At 34.6% G+C, this 23,492-nt stretch overlaps 1 protein-coding gene across 4 annotated transcripts; it reads right to left on the bottom strand.

The window, feature by feature from the left end:
* Positions 1-1,841: 1,841 nt before the first annotated feature.
* LOC110872787 (histone-lysine N-methyltransferase, H3 lysine-9 specific SUVH6) lies at positions 1,842-9,701 on the bottom strand. 4 transcript variants are annotated; one of them, XM_035976200.1, is made up of 4 exons: positions 9,455-9,701; positions 9,177-9,331; positions 8,428-8,608; positions 1,842-3,287 (listed from the first exon to the last, which is right to left on the bottom strand). In XM_035976200.1, the coding sequence occupies exons 3-4, from the start codon at positions 8,592-8,594 to the stop codon at positions 2,069-2,071; spliced, it is 1,386 nt and encodes a 461-aa protein (XP_035832093.1). In that variant the 5' UTR covers positions 8,595-8,608; positions 9,177-9,331; positions 9,455-9,701; the 3' UTR covers positions 1,842-2,068. The 4 variants fall into 4 exon arrangements, with proteins under 4 accessions (XP_035832093.1, XP_021977353.1, XP_035832092.1 ...); XM_022121661.2 differs by lacking the exon at positions 1,842-3,287 and having other exon boundaries at positions 6,952-8,608; XM_035976199.1 differs by lacking the exons at positions 1,842-3,287; positions 9,177-9,331 and having other exon boundaries at positions 6,952-8,616.
* Positions 9,702-23,492: the final 13,791 nt, after the last annotated feature.

The raw sequence follows: 23,492 nt of genomic DNA, 5'->3' as shown, positions 1-23,492 counted from the left end.
AAGAGACTGTTGCGGATCAAATGGAGAGGAACACAAGGAGTGATGATGCTGCAGAACATGAAGGAGAGCATTATGCATTTTATGCAGGAAAGGATTGGCAAGGAATGAAAAAGCTGCAAAAGAGGAGAAAAATCGACTTGAAGCAAGTGAAGATGGTTGTGGATGATGTAAATCGAAGTGTTTTAATGCACTCTCACAAATATAATTATGTTTAGGGGAGTGTATTAGAATATATAAACTTAATTATATTTGTAGTATGTATGTATTAAGATATTAAACTTATACTTATATATGTGTAACGAAAATATTCAAATGGTTGTGACGGTTTGAGAGACACCGTTTTAATGACGGTTGTTCCCTCCTAAGACAACCATCATATAACCGTTATGAATTATGTATATATATATGTCTTGCCGGGGACTATTACCGATACCAAGACAATTCCCTCACAAAATTGTCCATTATCACAAAACTACACAAACTCGATCCTGTTAATACTCAAACATGAATCCTAAAAATCATGGTTGTTCCGCTGCAAACTATTTCAATAATCAACAAAAATTTTGTGGAAAGTTATAAATGTTGTTTGATAGTAAATGTTTTTAAAGTCTTAGCTAGTGACCAACTGTGAATTCTTGTCCAGTTTTAGTATGTGCTATATTGTGAAAGATGAAATTTAGTTTAAATATAGAGATAGATTCTAATATGAATACTCTTAACAACTTAATGAAGATTTTGTTGAAAGTTGTAAATGTTATTTAATAAAGTAAATGTTTTTAAAGTCTTAACTATTGCCCGACTATAAAAAATTGTCCAGTTTTAGTATGTGCTTTATTGTGACTAAGCATCTATACCTATACGCAATTAGTCACCGACTCAAGTTTACTACAGCAATGTTTTATAAGCCTTGTGATGTGCATGAAAAGTCTCACGGGTTTGACAAAAACATGGCCTCATAGAAAAGCATTAATATGGTTCAAGTTGAAACAAGCTATGAAGCACTGGGACGGGTACGGGGACGGGTACGGGAATGAGAAACGGCAAAACTAAAAAATTCAAGAAGCGGGGACGGGACAGGTACGGGAATAAAAACATATAAAAAAATAAATATATATTAAAGATAATCATCTAACACAAAACAAAATATAAGGTAGTTTAAAATTTAAGAAATAAAAATAGCTATCTATATAATTTTTTTTATATATATAATGTTATTTTTATACCTTTTTATGTATAAATTTATAAATTTAAGGACCAAATGTAAGCTACTGAAAATAGGGGGGTTAAATGTTAAGATACACAAACTAATTTTATACTTTTTATGTATATTTTACAAGTTTTAGGGAGTAAATGTAACTTAATGAAAGATAGAGGGGTTAAAAGTTAAAATCCATAAACTTATTTAACCCTAAAAAGGCTCAAACGCAACAAACACGCAGCCACTCTTCTTCTTCTTCCTGGTTTCCAACAGGTTTCAGGCGAAAATTGCAGGTTTCCGGCCAGAAAAATAAACGGAAACTTGACGGAAACGTTTCCTGCACGTCCCCAAACCCCCTCCCCTTCTGCAACACGTTTCCAGGCCGTACCCAACATGCCAGGGATGTTTCCCAGCCGTCCCCGTGCCGTTTCTGTCCCCTAGCAGTCCCTTCCGGGGAAACAAGACCGTTAAAATGCAGCTGGATTGAAATGAATTGTTTAAATAAATAGGTCAACTTCATCCCTATATATTGTTATAGGTTCTGCCAATTTTAGTCATGCATCTCAGTTCTGGTCCGTTCAAAATCCATATGCCAACAACCTAATCACTCTTAATAACATATAATTATATAAATTAATGCATTTTAGTTTGTTTGTACTTCATCGGTTAAAACTAAGACGTGTCACGTCTAGCTTACCAATGTCACCATAAGTTAAAAAGGATCTACATTACATACGTACAAAAGAGATCCGATGAAGCTACCCCTAATGAGATTTCGATGCATGACTGACTACTTATAACAAGAAAATATCCAACTTTACTTCATCAAACAGCAGAAAGGTGCATAGATGTTGCAAGTGACCTCATCTGTTACCATTTCAGCATACTGTGTAGCGCAGGCTGCCCAGGTACTCGCTTCAGATGAAATTTGAACTCGATATTTCTTTCTGCATTTTTATTGTCAGTGTAACGGTCCACGGTGTACAAACCATCATAAACAAACACATCCATCCCAAACGAGGCAACTTTCCTTATCACCCGAACCGGTGATTTCTTATCCATACTGTTTTTCATAGCCATATTCCCACTCACAAGTTGTTGATCTTTGGGTGGTGATTTACTCCCAAACAAACCAAGCCCACCTTGACCAGAATAGATAAGCGTATCCCTCGATCTACTTACATTCGAATAACGGTGAGAATCCACAATGCTTATGGCCAGATTCTTTCCTTCAATCTTGGCAAAATCAATGCCTGCTTGTGGTTGACTGTGAAGACCAACCATCTTAAGCAATACCCTGTATTTAAACTTATCTCCGATTTGAACACCACATACGGATCCCACTACCTTTCCCGGATCCATCCATTTCAGCTTTTGTTTAACGATTTTTGCAGCTTCCATAGGAATTCTCCACGAAGGTATCTTTTCACTCTTTGGCTTCCTTCTGTTCTCTTGGTAAAAAGGTTCGTAAACCTGATCAAAAACGTCCAATGCTTCTTTTATCTTTTCGCGTCTAGTGTTTTCCTTTTGCGATACAACAGTGGTTGTGTCTTCTGATTTCTTGACTTCTTCACACATAGGGTCCCAATATTTCACTTTAGCCTCTGATCTTGAGCCCAAATAAGTTTTGCTCCTCTCCAATTCTTTGGGTACAAAACTTTTGAGTTTACTATTCTCAACAGGGTGAGAGGCAACCAGCTCATCCATGTCATCCGGAGTCATCTTCTTAACATTCGAGTCAGCTTTGTTAACATTCTTAATAAGCTTCTTCTGTGGTTCATGAGTGATGGTGACTTTTGGTTTTTGGTCATAACCGGCCTTCGAGCAAGAAGGATCCCAGTATTTAACCTTTCCAGCTGGCCTTGATACAACATAAGACTTGTTTCTCCCTGATTCTAACGGTTTTGAGCTACTGAATTTATTATTTTCGACACGATTCAATTCTAGAATCTTATCATCTCCAACAGAAGTCATCTTTCCTAGATCAGCCTTTGTTAACGTCTTCAACGGCTTTCTTTCGGCTTCGTTAACTCCACAACCCGGAGGAAAGTCACGAACCGCGGGAACCGTTTTTCTATATTTTCTAAATTTCTCATGCTTACAACCATTTGAACCGTCTAACGGTCGCTTTCTAGAAATCACAGACTGAGATGTCATCTCCATTGTTCAATCAGAACCTTCAATTCTAGGTTTAACAAGTTCAAAACAAATCAAATGCACATCAGATCTTGAAAAATTAAAGGTAAACTCAACATAAGAAAACCACAGGTTTGCATGTATCATGTATGTGCAATTAAACAATTAATACAACATAATTAATAATCATCAACATAACGGTTAATGATGAATTATTTACTATGACTGTTCGACACGATTTACGCACTAAATTCCTCGTAATCACTCTTCAAAGCAATAATCAAACACGAACAAATGGATCCGTACATAAAACTAAACGCGATTTGAATTTATTTTTACGTCTGTAAACTTGACCTTACGCCATTGTTGATGGCGATTCCAACTTCCAAACGAAATCTAACTACAGATATCACATTATTAACGAAATCCTTACATGAAAACTAAAAAAGAGATTCAAGCAGATTGTAAACAAAATCATTTCTACGAAGAAATACACATTACAGACAACGAATTGAAGTGAAAAACTTACTAAAAAATGGCGTTTAAGGATTTTCCGGCGAGAAACACACTTGGTTACAGTGAAAGTGATGATTTTTCAGGCGAGTGAGAGACGGTTAATAAATACAGATGAGTAAACAAATCACGAACTGCCACGTTTCTTTTTTCTTATTACAACACCTGAGATAAGCTAAAAATAGGTAGGCAATAGATACGACAACAAATCTAAGCTTTCACTGCCACGTGTTTCTTTTCATATCAACTTGCTTGGCTACCAAGAATAATCATACCTTCGAATTGTTTAGTCTTTTTTTTTTTTTTTTTTTTTTTTTTGAAAGGAGAATTGTTTAGTCTAAGAAATAAGAAAACAATCATAGCTTCAAATTGTTTTGTCTAAAAAATAAGAAAAAAAAAGTAAAAAAAAAGCGTGATTGTAACTATATCGAGACTTTAACGGAGTTTGTGAATTTGTTTATTGCTTTCAAAATTATATAAATTGCTTTGATTATAATTAAAAGACAAATTAAATTTAAATAATCTCAACTTTCTCAATTTGGTCGATAATAATCCTAATTCAGTTATTCGTCGATAATAATCCGAACTGGTCCACTTTTGGCCGATAATAGTCTGCGTTAAAAATAGTTTAACGGAGTTAAGTTTTTTTTTCTGAATTACAAATCGATGTTTTAGGGCTTTTAATTAGAACGAGCATACGAGTTGATTGATGTAGAATTTACCTCGAAATATATTAACCCAAACAACGAAAACAATGCTTCAATTTGGGTGTTTAAACTTCCGATTAACAAAAACAAGTTGTTTGGAGGATCGTTTCGTGGTAAGTTTTACATAAATTGACCCGTATCCTCGTTCTGATCAAAATCCATAAAATATCAGTTGTAATTCAGAAAGAAACTTAACTCCGTTAAGCTATTTTTAACGGCGGGCTATTATAAGCCAAAAGTGGACCAGTTCGGATTATTATCGGCAATAACTGAGTTAGGATTATTATCGACCAAATTGAGAAAGGTGAGATTATTTAAATAATTAAATCCAATTTGGCTAATCAAAACCTCCATATGAACTGTTATATATTTAAACCATAAAGGGTAATCTATGGAAAGCATTCAAGTTATAATGTATACGTATGATTTGATCAAATAATACATGCACGATGATTATGATCTAGTGGGTCTGGCATAAATAAATTTTTAAGACAAGGGGATGTAAAATACTTAAAGACACCAATTGTAGTGTATCTTAAAGTTGTGGTACTATTGAATGTTTATGCCAGTGTATACGATAGTTATTCTGATTGTGTAGATTACTAATTCCAACCAACAGTGTAATACGTTGCATGCCTAAAATGATTTGTGTAACGTAAACGTTATTCACCAGCTCGTTACTGAAGTAAAACTTGTAAAACTTTCTCAGGTAAATAATAAATATATTTTAGACACAGGTGCATGCCAAAAGGATATATAGATTCCGTAGGCATAGATACCTGGTGGCTTATAATATATTAACAGGAATAAACGCTCAAGGGATATATCGACTCTTCAGGCCTAAGAAAGTTTATTTCTTTTTATATTGTAAACCTGTTTGAGAAATGATGTTTTCATAAAATATTTTGTATTGTGAACATGTGGGTTTTAAATCCACAAATATAAATAAAAGTTCATTTATATTTATTTGGGACCAACAAATTCCGCTCTAGGGTTTTTTTAAGATATATATACACACACACACATACACTCACGTATATCCAAGTAACAACATGTCACACGCCAGGGGTCCTCTGATCGGGTGTGACAATGCAGGATTTGAACTCCTAACTTTTTATTTTGGAAAACGAGTCATATGCGGGGCATGATAGACTATCGAGGTTTAGAAGATAAAGTATTGTGCATTGATTCTAGTTGAAAGTTCAGCGCGACTCAAAACGATTTAAAGACATAGAACGAGCAGTGATCTTGTGTAAGTTTAGCCGTGATACGTGCCGGGGTCTCGAGAGCAGTGTGCATTTAACGGTGTAGTCATGAAGCATGTCATGTTAGTAATTATGTTTGCGAAATTGGTGAATGAATTAATAAACCTTGATAGTTTTAAAGCTTTTTTAAAGAGGAGGTATTGAAATTAACATGTTTGCGAAATTGGTCAAGGTGACAAACTTGTGTAGATGTGTCGTTTGCTAGTGATGGGTATATTGGTCATTTGTTTGCGTATTGATAAGATGGTATTAAGAGCATTTATACTTCAACTTCAATAATTGGATTATTTTACGTATCTATCAGAATATCCCTCTCTATCTATAATATTTTAAAGTTTTATGAATACTCAACATCTTTAACAATGAAAAATAACTTAGTTAGGGATAAAGGACATAATGTGTAGGGGTTTGCAAACATCGAGTACGTTTTTTGTACTTTTTGAAGATAAAGCACACACTTTGTAATCTAGTATCAAAATAAAGGACGATTTTTGTAATTTACACTTAATTTAAATCTAGAGATAGATTCTGATGTGAATGCTCTTAACAACTTTATGAAAATTTTGTGGAAAGTTATAAATGTTTGATAAAGTAAATGTTTTTAAAGTCTTAGCTAGTGACCAACTGTGAAAACTTGTCCAGTTTTAGTATGTGCTTTATTGTGAAAGATGAAATTTAGTTTAAATATAGAGATATGAATGCTCTTAACAACTTAATGAAGATTTTGTTGAAAGTTATAAATGTTATTTGATAAAGTAAATGTTTTAAAGTCTTAACTGATGACCGACTATAAAAAAATTGTTTAGTTTTAGTATGTGCTTTATTGTGATTAAGGATCTATACGCAATTAGTCACCGACTCAAGTTTACTACAGCAATGTTTTACAAGCCATGTGATGTGTATGAAAAGTCACATGGGTTTGACAAAAAATGGCCTCATAGAAAAGCATTAATATGGTTCAAAGTTGAAACAAGACCGTTAAAATGCAGCTGGATTGAAATGAGTTGTTTAAATAAATAGATCAACTTCATCCCTATATATTGTTATAGGTTCTGCCAATTTTAGTCATGCATCTCAGTTCTGGTCCGTTCAAAATCCAGATGCCAACAACCTAATCACTCTTAATAACATATAATTATACAAATTAATGCATTTTAGTTTGTTTGTACTTCATCGGTTAAAAGTAAGACGCGTCATGCCACTAGCTTACCAATGTCACCATAAGTTAAAAAGGATCTACATTACATGCGTACAAAAGAGATCCGATGAAGCTACCCCTAATGAGATTCCGATGCATGACTGACTACTTATAACAAGAAAATATCCAACTTTACTTCATCAAACAACAGAAAGGTGCATAGATGTTGCAAGTGACCTCATTTGTTACCATTTCAGCATACTGTGTAGCGCAGGCTGCCCAGGTATTCGCTTAAGATGAAATTTGAACTCAATATTTCCTTCTGCATTTTTATTGTCTGTGTAACGGTCCACAATGTACAAACCATCATACACAAACACATCCATCCCAAACGAGGCAACTTTCCTTATCACCCGAACTGGTGATTTCTTATCCATACTATTTTTCATAGCCATATTCCCACTCACAAGTTGTTGATCTTTGGGTGGTGATTTACTCCCGAACAAACCATGCCCGCCTTGACCAGAATAGATAAGGGTATCACTTGATCCACTTACATTCAAATAACGCTGAGAATCCACAATGCTTATGGCCAGATTCTTTCCTTCAATCTTGGCAAAATCAATGCCTGCTTGTGGTTGACTGTGAAGACCAATCATCTTAAGCAATGCCCTGTATTTAAACTTATCTCCGATTTGAACACCACATACGGATCCCACTACCTTTCCTGGATCCATCCATTTCAGCTTTCGTTTAACAATTTCCGCAGCTTCCGTAGGAATTCTCCAGGAAGAAATCTGTTCACCCTTTGGCTTCCTTCTGTTCTCTTGGTAAAACGGTTCATAAACCTGATCAAAAACGTCCAACGCTTCTTTGATCTTTTCGCGTCTAGTGTTTTCCTTTTGCGATACAACAGTGGTTGTGTCTTCTGATTTCTTGACTTCTTCACACATAGGGTCCCAATATTTCACTTTAGCCCCTGATCTTGAGCCCAAATATGATTTGCTCCTCTCCAGTTCTTTCGGTACAAACCTTTTGAGTTTACTATTCTCAACAGGGCGAGAGGTAACCAGCTCATCCATGCCATCCGGAGTCATCTTCTTAACATTCGAGTCAGCTTTGTTAACATTCTTAGTAAGCTTCTTCTGTGGTTCATGAGTGATGGTGACTTTCGGTTTTTGGCCATAACCGGCCTTCGAGCAAGAAGGATCCCAGTATTTAACCTTTCCAGCTGGCCTTGAGACAACATAAGACTTGTTTCTCCCTGATTCTAACGGTTTAGAGCCACTGAATTTATTATTTTCGACACGATTAGATTCTAGAATCTTATCATCTCCAACAGAAGTCATCTTTCCAAGATCTGAGTGAGCCTTTGTTAACATCTTCAACGGCTTTCTTTCGGCTTCGTTAACTCCACAACCCGGAGGAAAGTCACGAATCGCGGGAACCGTTTTTCTATATTTTCTAAATTCCTCAGGCTTATTATAGCCGTTAAGTCCACAACCCGGAGGAAAGTCACGAACCGCTGGAACCAAATTTCTATATTTTCTAAATTCTTCATGCTTACAACAATTTGAACCGTCTAACGGTCGCTTTCTAGGCATCACAGGCTGAGATTTCATTTCCAGTATCTCCATTGTTCAATCAGAACCTTCAATTAACAAGTTCAAAACAAATCAAACGCACATCAGATTTTGAAGAATTAAAGTTCAAATCAACATAAGAAAATTACAGGCTTGCATGTATGTGCAATTAAACAATCAATACCGCATAATTAATAACGAGACGGGTTATAATTTATAAATTAATAATCATCAACATAAGTTAATGATGATGAACTGTTTATTACGAATGCTTGGACACGATTTACACAATAAACTCCTCATAACAATAAATCATAATCACTCTTCAAAATTCAAATCCATAATCAAACAACAACAACAGGCGGATCCGTACACAAAACAACAAAAAGCGTATTTAAACTTTTTTTCGCGTCCTCGAGGTGTAAACAGTGGAATAAAGTTAACCGTACATCACTATTGGTGAATATTTCAGCTTTCAAACAAAATTTCACTACAGCGATCACATTATTAAAGAAATCGGTGCATGATCGGACCTAAAAATGAAACCTAAACAAGCGATCCATGAATATTCGTCAACAAAATCAGTTCTACGAAGATATAGACATTGTAAACAGCGAAATGAAGTAGAAAAGTTACTTGAAAATATCGTTCGAGTAGTTTTCCGGCGAGAACACAAGTGGTTACGAAGGGTGACGATTTTTTACGGCGAGAAACACAGGCGGTTACAGTGAAGAGTGATGACTTTTTTGGCACAACAAAACCTAACTACAGCGTCACGTTATTAACGAAACCTGTACACAAAATGATCTAAAAATGAAAACTAAACGAGAGATTCATGAAGATTTTTAAAAAAAATCAGTTGTACGAAGATATATATGCACATTGTAAACAACGAAATGAAGTGGAAAAATTACTTGAAATGGCGTTTGAGTAGTTTTCCGGCGAGAATATAGCCGGTTAAGAAGAGTGAGGATTTTTCCGGCGAGAAACACAGGCAGTTACGGTGGAGAGAGGAATACGCCAACGTGAAACAATGTGGTTACGGTGAAGAGTGGTGATTTTTCTGGCAAAAGAGGGGTGGTTACAGTGAAGAGTACAGGCGGTTAGAGTGGGGAGTGGGGATGGACGAAACGGTAGGGAGTGGGGGGTGTGTGGAAATGAGGGGTGTTTGATTATTTTCATCATGTTATTATAACTTATCAACTTTTTGAAAAGTTAATTTTTTTAAAAAAAACTAAAAAGGACTTATAATTTTTTTAGAATTGCTTGAGTTATTAGATAAAAAAACTTTTTGAAAAGTTAATTTTTTTTTAAAAACTAAAAAGGACTTATAATTTTTTTAGAATTGCTTGAGTTATTAGATAAAAAGTTAATAAGTCATAATTTCTAGAGTAAATTGCCAAATCGTCCTTAAGGTTTGAGTATATTTGTCTTTTTCATTCAAAACAACTTTTTTTGTACCATATAATCGTTCACTTTTAAGATTTTTTGTCATTTTCATCCAAATGTCAGACTTTTTTTTTGTTGCCAAAATCGTCCTTGAGATTTGTGACTTTTTATCATTTTCATTCAAATGTTTGATAGAAAAAATAAAACAAATTAGATATTTGAATGAAAATGATAAACATACCCAGACCTCAGAGACGATTTTGACAATTTACTCTTATTTCTAACTTATTAACCTTTTAGAGAAATAAAAAAGACTTATAATAAGGAATCCCAAACACGCTCGACGTTTTGAGTGTTTCACGCTCCTATTCAAAATTTTAATATTCTTTTTTATTATAGGGTTATTGGATTTTATCATCCCAAATTATTGGCTATTGGCCACTACCACCCCCAACTATCACTTTGACGTCCGTCACCCCCAACTTAACACTTAGTGTGTTCTGTCACCAAATCGTTAACTGATCACTAACTTTAGATCCCGTTACTATACTTTTGGGGGTGTCATGGGTATCTTAGGAAGGTTTTAGGGATCTTAGGACACCCCAAATGTATAGTAACAGAATCAAAAGTTAGTGATCAGTTAACGAAATGGTGACAGAACACACTAAGTGTTAAGTTGGGGGTGTCGGGCGTCAAAGTGATAGTTGGGGGTGACAGTGGCCAATAGCCAATAATTAAGGGTGATAAAATCCAATAACCCTTTATTATATGATGTTTAAATGTATTATATATTTTTTTTTACTTTTAAGTTTTTCGTCAACAGCTTTATATATTTTTACTTCTAATTTTTTCGAATAGACTTTATAATTATACTTATATATTTTATTTTTAATTTTTTTCATCTTCAGTTTTATAATTATACTATAAGTCACTACATTTTATTTTTCGTTTAACTTAAATAACACTTTTTTTATACTTTTATCATTACTTTTTCTCTATTCTCAACTCAGAATCACTTTCAAAAACATTAAAAAAATATAAAAATTGAACAATGTTTTCTTCAAATTTACTAATAAACAGTATTATTTTATCTCGGCTTCAATGATAATCATTCTATATAATATAGAAAACTCACTCGTATAATTATCGAGAACCAAATATGAATACTCTTATGCATATTAGTTAATGAGTAAACTACCGTTTTGCTCCCTATGGTTTGGTTATTTTAACGGTTTTGCCTCAATCCTTTAACGAGAATGGCATTTCGGTCATTTTATATGGCCAAATTGACATTCTAGTTAACAGAATTACATATAAAATGACCGAACTGCCCTTCTCGTTAACAGAAAAAATGGATGAAGTTGACCCAGTTGACTAAAATGGCAACGGTGAAACCTTTTTGGACCCACATGCGAAAAATGAAACCGTTGGACTAAACTGTCAAAATGACCCAAACCACAAGGACTAAAATGACATTTAACTCTTTCAGTTAACATTAAGTTTTTTTTTATTTTTTTCCTCCATTTTTATGAATGACAAAATGTTCAGATTTTTTAATTTGTTATAATAAAACGTTAAAAACCCATTTTGTCCTTTAAAAGGGAGGAACAAAACAAAAAAAAAATATTAATTGAAAAATCTGACCAGATTTTGATTTTGAATGAAAATGACAACAAAATTGAAATTAGGGGTGTTCAAAATCATCCGAATCCGAATTATCCGAAAATTCGGATATCCGAACATCGGATGATCCGAATTTTCGGATTCAGATTCGGATAGTGATTTCAGAAAATTTCGGATATTTCGGATATCCGATATCCGAAACATTTTTTTAATATATTTTTATAATATATATAAATACCATTTTAAAGTTATAACCTAACCCTAATCTATTCTCCACTCCAGCCGCTCTCAGTCTCTCACACCCCACGCCCTCATCAGAATCGAAGATCTAGATCTGCTGAATCAAGATACGAAGTCGAATATTAAAGATCGAGATCTGAAAGTCGAAGATTCAAGGTTTGTTTCCATATCAAATCTGATTTGTTCAAATCTGATTCCTACAATACGAACATCAAAAGGTTCCTTCAATATCATCGTTCAAATCTGTTCAAATCTGATTCACAGTTTCTTTTAAGTTTATGATTAGTTCAAATCTGATTCACGGTTCAAATCTAGATCAAATCGAAGATCTAGATCTGCTGAATCCTTCAATAGTTTATAATCTGATTTGTTCATCAGTTTATAAGCTGTTTTATACGATTTGTTTGTATAATATACATCAAACTTCTACTTTGAACAGATTTGTTTGTATAATATACATCAGTTTATAAGCTGTTTTGTTACAGATTTGTTAACAGTAGATTAGTTTAGTACTTTTATTAGTTAACAGTAGATTAGTTTAGTACTTTTATTAGTTACAGATTTGTTTGTATAATATTAGATTTGTTACAGATTTATTGATATAAACATATTTGTTACAGGTGAACTTTAAACATATTTATTGACTGTTGGTTTTAGGCCACATAAAAACCTCACTGTTAGTTCCATAATTCCATTGGTAACTAATATAATTATTCCATCATCTTTTATTGATTTCTATTTTGTATTACTTTAATACATATGAAGCAAAAAACATTTGTTGACTCGTTTCGCATTATATTTTTGCGCATGTTTCATATGGTGCCTTGGAAGTTTGAAGGATGGATTGGAATCGGATGATTGGATTTGGAAGATTATGTGTTTATTTCGACTTTTAAAACTTTGAATTGTGTTGGTTTGAATTGTGTTATGTATTATTTTGGACATGTTATGCGTTATTTTAGAACTTTGAATTGTGTTGGTTTGTTTCTTTTGAACATCAGATCTTTTTATTATGTTGGAAAAGACAAAGTTTGTATTTTTATTTGATTTTTTTTTGGTTTTAGAATTTCGGATATCCGTTTCATTATCCGTATCCGTATCTGAAATTTCGGATACCCGACTTTCGGATACGGATTCGGATAGTGAAATCTACTATCCGAAATGTTCGGATATCCGAAACTCCGGATATCCGGTTTTGAACACCCCTAACTAAAATCACATGAACCCAGATTCAAAATGTTTGAAGTTGAGTGGGCTACCACTGGGGTGGGATCTAGCATTATTAGTAATTTCTAGCCTCGGATATATAGTAAAACGTTTGAGATACAGAATTAGACAAAGAAAAAGAAAAGCAAAACATGTCATGTGGCAGGCTTTGATTGGTGAGAAAGGTCACCAACAGGGGGGCGTCATCCTTCTTCCGCTAGCATGTTAACGAGCAACCTTGGCATTTTCGAAGTTGATGATGGTTAATGGGGGCGCTATAGTGTAAAGTGGGTAGTTAAACCATACCCTTCAAGTTAAAGGAGGGGGCTTTAAAGCCCCCTGTGATAAAGCCCTTAGGGGATTTATACCACATCCTGTAGCCTAAGAGTATACTAGTAATAAGACCTACGCGCGTTGCGGCGCGGGTACTTGCAAATATCGAACGAATTAGTCTAAACGTTATGTGATGTGTTAACCATATGAAAACACACGTTTTTACGTGTCCGATTGAACTCAATGTATTCTATAGTTGCATTGCGATTGGATCAAAACGTAACGTAAATCGAATTTATATCGTACAATCATAACGTATTATACGCGACCCGTCTAACTCGAACTTATATAGTCAAGCCAAAAATTCTCGAGAGGGTCAAAGTGGCATTTACAAAGTTTATAAAAAGTTAAGTGGTATTGCATTTTCTAAACTTAAGGGCCAAGAAAGGGTAAAGATAAAATTCGATAGAGTTTTGGGGTAAGAAGGAAACTATAACAAAGTTGGGGGTAAAAAGGAAACTACCACAAAGTTGGGGTGTTAACAACAAACTATTTGTAAAATGGAGTAGTAGTTTAGGGACTAAATTTGTCATTTTATGAAACTTTGAAGATATCAAAGTTAAGGGGCTAAAACTGCAACATCCGTGAAAGTATTGGGGGAGGAAGGCAAAGCTGGTGGGGTTTCCTTTGACTTTGTCTTTTAAGATAGTATAGAATATATAAATATACTTTTTATTTCTTTATATGGTTGTGAGTTATTTTATATATATACCTTTTTATTTCTTTATATGGTTGTGAGTTAAGTTTATCATTCAATTTTTTACACAAAATTAAATGGCTAAAAATGTAACATTCGTAAAAGTACTGGGGGAGGAAGGCAAAGCCGGTGGGATTTCCACCGACTTTGTCTTTTAAGATAGTATAGAATATATAAATATACTTTTTATTTCTTTATATGGATGTGAGTTCTTTTTTATATATACTTTTTATTTCTTTATATGATTGTGAGTTAAGTTTACCAGGTAGAGGTTCCTGTAAAAAAAAAGGGTTTTTTTGTGAGAAAGGTAAGAAAGAATCTACACCATTAGATCTTTGATCTAATGGTTGAGATCATAATGGCAAAATTGTAAATAATGTTTACTATTAAACATATTAATTTTCTAGATTAAGGGTATATAGGTAAATTTAACATTTTTAAATTAAGAAACTAACATTAATGCACATGTAACTCCCCCCGTCTTTTTTAAACGTCAATAACTTTTTATACGTAACTTTTTAAAAAAAATTACACCATAATAACGAGAGTTTTTTTTATCTTTAATATGAGTACCATATTGCTATACTTATATAGAGAAAAAAATATGTTTCGATCAGATGTTTAGTCCATGAATGGTGTTATATACTTACTGAATGGTGTTATATACTTGCTGAATGGTGTTATATGCTTGTTGAATGGTGTTATATATTATATACTTGCTGAATGGTGTTACATACTTGCTGAATGGTGTTATATACTTACTGAATGGTGTTATATATTTGCTGAATGGTGTTATATACTTGCTGAATGGTGTTTATAGAGATCTTTTAAAAAAAATCAGTTCCTATAATTAAGGTGGCGGTTATGAAAAGTTTTTAATTAATTGAATTAATGATAAAATTACTTGTTTACCCTTTTAAATTAATTTAGATTTAGGACACATGTCATCTCCACAATATTTCTCACATTTCTCACACTTTTAACCTTTTTACAATAACCTTACCCGAGTTTACCATTCAACTTTTTTTTTTATAAATTACAAAGAATCGATTAAGCCAACAATGTATTATATTTAGAGTTAAATGCCATTTTAGTCCTTGTGGTTTGGGTCATTTTACCAGTTTAGTCTAGCGGTTTCATTTTTCGCCTGTGGGTCTAAACAGGTTTCACCGTTGCCATTTTAGTCCACTAGGTCAACTTCATCCATTTTTTCTGTTAACGGGAAGGCAATTCGGTCATTTTATATGTAATTCTGTTAACTAGAAGGACAATTCGGTCATATAAAACGATCGTATTGTCCTTATCGTTAACAGAAAATATGGATGAAGTTAACTCAGTAGACTAAAATGGCAACCGTGAAACGTTTTTGGACCCAAAAACAAAATGTGAAACCTCTGAACTAAACTGTCAAAATAACTCAAATCACAGGGACTAAAATGACATTTAACTCATATTCTTTATATATATTAATTAATTCATAACAAGGTGATGAATAGTACCCTTCTTTTGTCCTTTGTGGGTGTTTTTATTTATTTATTTTTTTACAATAAAGTGTTGGATTCTTTTTTATTAGTTTTTGTTTTACGTTTTTTTTTTTCTAATTTGGTCACCATTTGTTTACCACTTAGCATGGGGTATAGTAGTTACATTTGGTTTCTTAGATTTTTTTACCCCCCGACTTTCTAATACGTGTCGATATAAATTCGACTTTATATACTATAACAAAATTCAACTACATGAACAATGATTGTTACATTTATTTGTTTATTTTTAGTATTCAACTATTTTATTCTTATTGTTACTATTATTTATATTGCTTTTAGGCATTTCGTTTTTCTTAATTTCGTATATACCTTTATGACATGCTTATATTTTGTCTATTATTTGATAAAAGTGTAATTCGAACGTGTTTATATAGTTGTTCTTTACCATGACGAACTGAACCGTTGCCGTCTTGAGAACATCGTTATTGGTAGAGTATTTGTTAACATGGTTTTTCTGATGTATCCCAATAGAACATTTTTTAGTACCGTATGAAGAACATCATTATTGGTAGAGTATTTGTTAATATGGTTTTTCTGACGTATCCCAATAGAATATTTTTTAGTACCGTCTGAAGAACATCGTTATTGGTAGAGTATTTGTTAATATGGTTTTTCTGACGTATCCCAATAGGTCATTTTTTAGTACCATAAGCTATAGTATTTTTTTGGTTTTCCAGACCTGCATGTATCTTCGCTTGCTATATTGAGTGGCGAAATCATACCGATACTTTGACGAACCAAACCAAACCGATATCGACCGAAAGCCCGCAGCAAAGCACGGGGAACACCACTAGTTTTTATTAAGTTCGAAATTGCACCTTTTTAAATTTACACTTACCTTTCACATTTACTTTTACACCCATCAAGTTTCTAACTTTTTTTTTCTATCCAATAAGATTATGCCACATGTTTTTTCTTTCTTTTATAATTTTTAAAATATGATGTTTATAAGAGTTTAAAACTACCATTACGACATAATTTAAAGTACAAGTCGTAAGCATAGACAAAAAAGTGATTATAGTTGTTTTTATTTTTATCGAAAACATTATTGATATTCGTTTAAAGGTTTTTGGTTAATGGAAAACATGCATCATCATCCTTTTGGACATGTCGCTAATTAATTTTTAATATGACATCTCTTTCGTTCTTTAAATTGAGTGCTCGGTGCCGTATCGATATTGTAATGAACTGAATCGGTACCTACTGGATTTGAATATCAACATACTTTTTTTGAGATTCAGGCATAAAATTTTTAATTTATATTTTTAAACTTTAACTCATTTAATTTTGGTTTTTTTAATAACTTGCATTTTTAACATTTTATAAAAAAAGAAATAATAAAAAATAAAAAAATCTCGAAATTCAGGCATAAATTTTGTTGAAACGGAGTTATTTTGAAGATAAAGTATTTTTTGTTGGTATTGTAATCATACGAATGTTGGTACCGTGACAAACGAGATCAAACAACATTTGTACTGGTATCGGATATACTTGGGCATATCATGGCTGTATATTTTGGATTTTCTCATCATCTCATGTAGTTGCTATAGTGTATGTCAATACCATAACAACTCGAACCAAATTCGATGGATTTCTCGCCGCGTAACGAAGGAAAATTCCACTAGTTATATGTATTTATACGATATTAAAAACCAAATACATATATAATTGTATTTTTAAATAAGTTTGATATTAAAAACCAAATACATATATAATTGTATTCTTAATAAGGTTGAGACGAGTCAAATCTTCGTCTCTTCATCATCATCATTACTATTATTTTTTATTTCATTCAATATAATTACGAGTCAAATCTTGTTGCTCGTCTACCTGTCATTAGTTTGTAATTGTTTTGAGTTTGAAGTAAGAAGATATAAACAGAAAAAAAAAGTTATTTAAAAAAAAAATTACAGAGCTAAAAACGTGTATTCTTCAATATTTCTTTTTATATAAGGCGTTTTACATATATAGGTTGTAACTTGTAAAGCATACGTAAGACTTTATTTATGACCGTCCTTTATATTCGTTTCTTGTAAATTTCAAATTTTCTAATTTTGGGTCGGAAATATTCGTTTCTTGTAAATTTCAAATTTTCTAATTTTGGGCCGGAAATAAGTTTATTTCAATTGATGAAAATCACTTTAATTTAATAAGAAAACACCATCGGTTTCAATAAAAGACTCAAAATTAGTGTGAGTTTCCTGTAAAAAGGACTTTTTTCATGAGAAGTGTGAGAAGACATAGAAATTGGCATGTAGGCCTCATGTTTTGAACTTAGGCATGATGTTTTGGGTTGTTTTGACAAGAAAAACACCAAACATAACAATTTAAAACACAATGCAACATTTTATGGACATGAAATTTAAAAACACTATTTAATACTTAAAACACACTACTTAACGTTCTTGACATGGTGTTTTAAGTTTTAATCTTAGAATTCATTGCATTGTGTCTCAAATTGTTATGTTTAGTGTTTTTCTTTCCAAAACAACCCAAAACATATATTATGCTTAAGTCCAAAACATGATGTCTACATATAATTTTTTATGCTTTCTCACACTTCTCACAAAAAATATCTTTTTTACAGGATCCTAAGACTCCCTCTTCATCACTTTTATTATTGAGGACATACCTTATTTAACAAAAAAATATTTGTGGTGTTAATAAACATATACCATTTCATTTTCGGTTGTAGTTAGGGGTGTTCATCGTGTTAGTTCTTTGTTATCGGGTTATTTGGGTCGGGTTCTTCGAGTTTCAGTGATAAAAATATTATCTGATAACCAACCCAATTAACTATATCGGGTTCGGGTTTAACTGTTAATTGGGTTCGGGTTTATCGGGTCGGGTTTAATGGTTATCGGATAACTTTTAACACCCAAATAGTAGAACGAAAACTAGGTTGTCCTTAAGGCTTAAATCATGATTCAGGTTCTTCAGTCAGTTCTAGTTTGAATCAAAGGTTAACACATATTGCATTGATACTTCACATAAGATTAAACCATTTAAACGTTACTTAATTTTTATTATTTATCATATTATAACAACCAATTACTTCTTTTATAATCATTATCATGACGTTACTCTTGGAGTAACCTTTTTGGATTTTATATTATTAAACCGAGCCAAGCCTGTTGGGGAATTTTTAGAAAACCGGATGATAAAAGAGGCATGTAATCACTCTCAGATCAAATTATTTCGCTGGTTCTCTCAAATAATTTAATCGGATACAACTCTGATTTTCGAGAAATTGAACAAGTGTATGTTTGGAATTTGTCTGAACCACGTAAAAAAATATGATCAAAAACTGTCTACGAATTTAGGGGTTGGGGATGATTAACTGCCTAATGGCAGTTATCTCAATTTTAAATAAAACTGTCACTAAACTACATTATTTTGATATTTCGAAAATATGACATTTTCCAGAAAATAAATTTTCAGATGCAATTTTAGTAAAGCAATTTAATTAAAATAAAATTTTTCCAAGCTGACCCCAGGGGGTTGCCGCCCATTGGACCCTGCTCCCAGGGGCGCTGCCCCGGACCCCCGCCGAATATGGGCTCCGCCCGTACACTTCAAATTATAATAACTCAAACAAGCGTGTACTCCCGTACCCCCTAACATGCTTGATGTGTATTATTATTCGCTTTGATCACCAAGTCAATCCCGATTATATCTAACAAAGCCGACTTGTTTACAACCGAGCCAATTTCTACCAAAACAGATTCGGGTTAAAATGATTATCACCAATAGAAGTCTGAATTTGTAAGTGACTTGTTTAGCAAACAACAAAAGGGACCATAAGTTTTTGAATAGCCAAAAATCCTACTAACTCAAAAAAGAAGGGAAGTTTAGTTTTTCAATCATTTTTATGTTCTGGAGAATTTAGAGAGAGATCGGAGGATCCTCAAAGAGATTGACGATCACAACAAATCCAAGATCAATTATGGAGGTATGATTATACTCATTTTAATTGCTATATTTGGGGACTTTTTGGTAGAGCAGAGCAAAGCAGCCATAGAGTGTGGTTTGCGGGACTTCAGTTTGAATAGTTCGGGGTTTGGTAGGTAGTTCGAGTACAGGCAAAAGGATTGCGGGCTTGTGAGAAACGCGTTAACAATGACTAAGGTGAGATCCATGTTGAGTGTGAAGCCAAACCACTTGACAACTTGTTCAGCTAAGGTCACAATGCTGATCAAGTTGATAAGATGATAAGGGGGCAGGGGTGAACCAATAATGCCTGTAACCCATTTCACAGGATAATGTTTTGGTTCATTCATCTCTTTCTTCAATCTCTATATAAGAGATTCATTTGTATTGTAAACTTTGTACCTCACCAAGAAATATAAACTCCTAGTTACCACCGTGGACGTAGGTCAATTTAGACCGAACCACGTAAATCCTTGTGTTCTTGATTGTGGCAGAGTGAGTGAGAGCAAAGTGTGTGTGTGGTCCGAGTTCGTGTGTGAGAGTCCGATCCTAACAACTGGTATCAGAGCTCAGGCTCGTGTTGTTGAACCGAACAGAAACCGAACATAATGAATAGAAACCGAACAGAAACGAAGGTGTAGAAGAAGAAGATACCTGAAGGTGCAGAAATCTGAACTAGGGTTCCGATTTGCATCAGTTTCTATCGAATTGTTCACGTCAGCCATTTTCTGTTCGAAGCCGCTGCCGCCCACACCGCCGGATTCCGTCAGAATCACGGTCACCGCCATCATAATCGCCTCCACCACCATCAGAAACGCCTCCACCGCCATCAGAACCGCCGGCAGAACCGCCAGTCATCTTCCGCTGCCAGCTGCCGCCGCTGTCTAGGGTTCCGATTGAACCCAATTTGGCTCTTGTTTAACACACGAACAGGAGAGAAGAAGAAGCTGAACCAGTGAGATCAAACTAGGGTTCCGATTGAACCCAGTCTCCTGTTCATTGCAGGAAGAAGAAGAAAAGAGAGAGCAGACTCTTTTTTTTGTTCTGGTGGAATTGGGGAAGAAGAAAAGAAAATACGTGCTTTTATTTTCTGGTGGAAAATTGAGTTTCTCAATTTTATCAAAAGGCCCCTCAACTTTAAACAAAAATTGGGTTTAGTTCTTTTTATTTAATCCTTTGGCAGTAGTAGCCAAACTTTTAATTGTCAAAGAACTAAGTTTTTTGGGGCATTAGGCAGAAGGTTTAAAAATTTCAAGATCAGTTTTTTGACCGGTTAAACCAGCAAATTTTCAGAGTATCGTTTCGTTGAAGATCGAAGAAACAGAACCATAGACCAGTGCTTGTTTCGGTTGTTTCAGTTTGATTTTTGGTTTATTTTTCGATTTCAAATTCGTTTAGTCGTGTTTGAGTTATCATGGCAGAAGACAGGAAGGTGCAAATCGACAAGTTTAACGGTACAGATTTTAGCTGGTGGAAGATGCAGATTGAGGCATTATTGGTTCAAAAAGATCTTGATATTGTGTTAACAGGAGTTAGACCAGAAAGGGTGGAACCAGCAGATTGGGAATCAAAAGATAGGAAAGCCAGGGCAGTTGTTACATTGGCGTTATCAAAGACTGTGGCATTCAATGTCATGAAGGAAACCACAACTAGTGGCATGATGTTAGCCCTATCTAACATGTACGAGAAGCCTTCGACAGCTAATAAGGTCTTTCTGATTCGAGAGCTGGTGAATACTAGGATGAGGGAAGGCAGTTCAGTCACAGAGCACATCAACAAGTTGAATTCGATTTTGGCCAGACTTGCGTCAGTGGGCATCAAATTCGAAGATAAAGTTCAAGCTTTGCTACTGTTATCTTCTTTGCCAGACAGTTGGTCCGGAACTGTTACAGCGATTTCCAGTTCATCAGGTACCAGCGGATTTACTTTTGAAGGGATTCGTGATCTTATTCTGAGCGAGGACGTCAGAAGGAGAAGTTCGAGTGGATCATCGAGTGAATTACTGAATGTTGGCAGAGGAAGGAAGAATAACAGAGATAGTCGAAGCAGGAACATAAATAGGAGTCAGTCTAGGACTCGAAGTGATGTAACTTGTTGGAACTGCAAAGAGGTAGGACATTTTAGGAATCAATGTCCAAATTAGAAGAAAGAAGTTAACGCTGCAGTAGCCCACTCAGATGATGATGTTTTGATCTGTAGTGTGGAGAGCAGTGTGGATTCCTGGGTTATGGATTTGGGTGCTTCATTTCACTCTACCCACAGCAGTGAAGCACTGCGAAATCTGAAAGAAGGTGATTTTGGTAAGATAAGACTGGCGAACGATGCGGTTCTTGATGTGACGAGCATGGGTGACTTAGATCTGAAGACTCCAGTCGGTTCATGGACTTTGAAGGATGTCCGGGTAATTCCAAGTCTGAAGAAACAGTTAATTTCTGTTGGGCAGTTGGATGAATAGAGGCACGAGGTTAAGTTCAGGAACGGGCAGTGGAAGGTTCTAAAGGGAAATCTAGTCGTATCTCGAGGAAAGAAACGGGGTTCGCTGTATATGGTCAGTTTACCATCTGAGGGAGTAACCGTCCCAGTTCAGAAGAAGACCAAGATCCGGTTCACAGAATCTCGTGGGCAGAAGAAGGTTTGTTTTGCAGGAGACAAACCCAGAGCCACAGGTCAGATTCAGGTTGAACGTGCTAGGAAAGGTTCAGAGAAACCAGTCAGAGGTTTTCGTGGCAGTGGGAGCACAGGTAGTGCTTGAGTCAGAACTCCCAGACGACAGTGGGTTAAGAGAACCAGTATTCCAGCGGTAAAAGTCTCTCCAGTGAATTACCTGCTTTATTCGGAGAGTGTTAGTTCTCAGGTTTTCTCAGAATCCGACAGTTCGTGTCAGTGGGAGCCGGTAGAGACAGAGAACGGGTCAGGGGCAGATTTAGCCATGACTGATGAGTTGAGGCTCAGTGGGAGCTTCAACGGGCCTTCAAGTTAATTGAAGAAAAGGCCGGGGTAACTAGGAAGGAGCTAAGAGCTAAAGTTTTTACAGAGATACAGATGCACAGTTGAAGCACAGGTGAAGATTATCCCGTGGCTTCAAGTGGGAGATTGTTGAGTGTGAAGCCAAACCACTTGACAACTTGTTCAGCTTAGGTCACAATGCTGATCAAGTTGATAAGAGGATAAGGGGGCAGGGATGAACCAATAATGCCTGTAACCCATTTCACAGGATAATGTTTTGGTTCATTCTTCTCTTTCTTCAATCCCTATATAAGAGATTCATTTGTATTGTAAAGTTTGTACCTCACCAAGAAATATAAACTCCTAGTTACCACCGTGGACGTAGGTCAGTTTAGACCGAACCACGTAAATCCTTGTGTTCTTGATTGTGACAGTGTGAGTGAGAGCAAAGTGTGTGTGTGGTCTGAGTTCGTGTGTGAGAGTCCGATCCTAACAATCCATTTATCCACTATTTATATTTTTATTTTAGATATTGATGTTTGATAACTGAAAGTTGAAACTTACATTTTTATAGGAGCCCCCTTTTTTTCACTCGCCTCAGGCCAAAACGTTTTAAGGATTCTCGGGGACAGCCCTGCTCTAGATGGTCCAACCCTGGAATATGTTGGGTACATGCATGATTATGTAATTTCTTTAGTGATAGGATGTGATTATGTGTGGGCCGGGAAGATCATACGAGTTTATGGAATTGGGGCTTACATGCAATGTTTATCGTATAGGTTATGGGTTATGATTTCATATTTTCATGTGCTTGTATTTTGTTTTCATTATGAGATGTGTCAAGCCTTCAATTTGATAAGCTTTTACTTGGGCTAGGTTGTATAAATAAATTTATATAAATAAAATTTTCAAACGCATTTACGTGAAGGAATATATATAAATTAGTTTCTATAAACAAGTTTAAATTAAGGAACACATGTGAATAAATTAGAGATGGTTGATTAATGGTTTGGGTTAACACAGTTGCTATGTAACGGGGCCGGG

Source organism: Helianthus annuus, chromosome 8 (genome assembly GCF_002127325.2).
Source record: "Helianthus annuus cultivar XRQ/B chromosome 8, HanXRQr2.0-SUNRISE, whole genome shotgun sequence".
Lineage (NCBI taxonomy): Eukaryota > Viridiplantae > Streptophyta > Magnoliopsida > Asterales > Asteraceae > Helianthus > Helianthus annuus.
The sequence above is the reverse complement of the archived record's forward strand: the minus strand, read 5'-3'. Positions and strand labels throughout refer to the sequence as shown.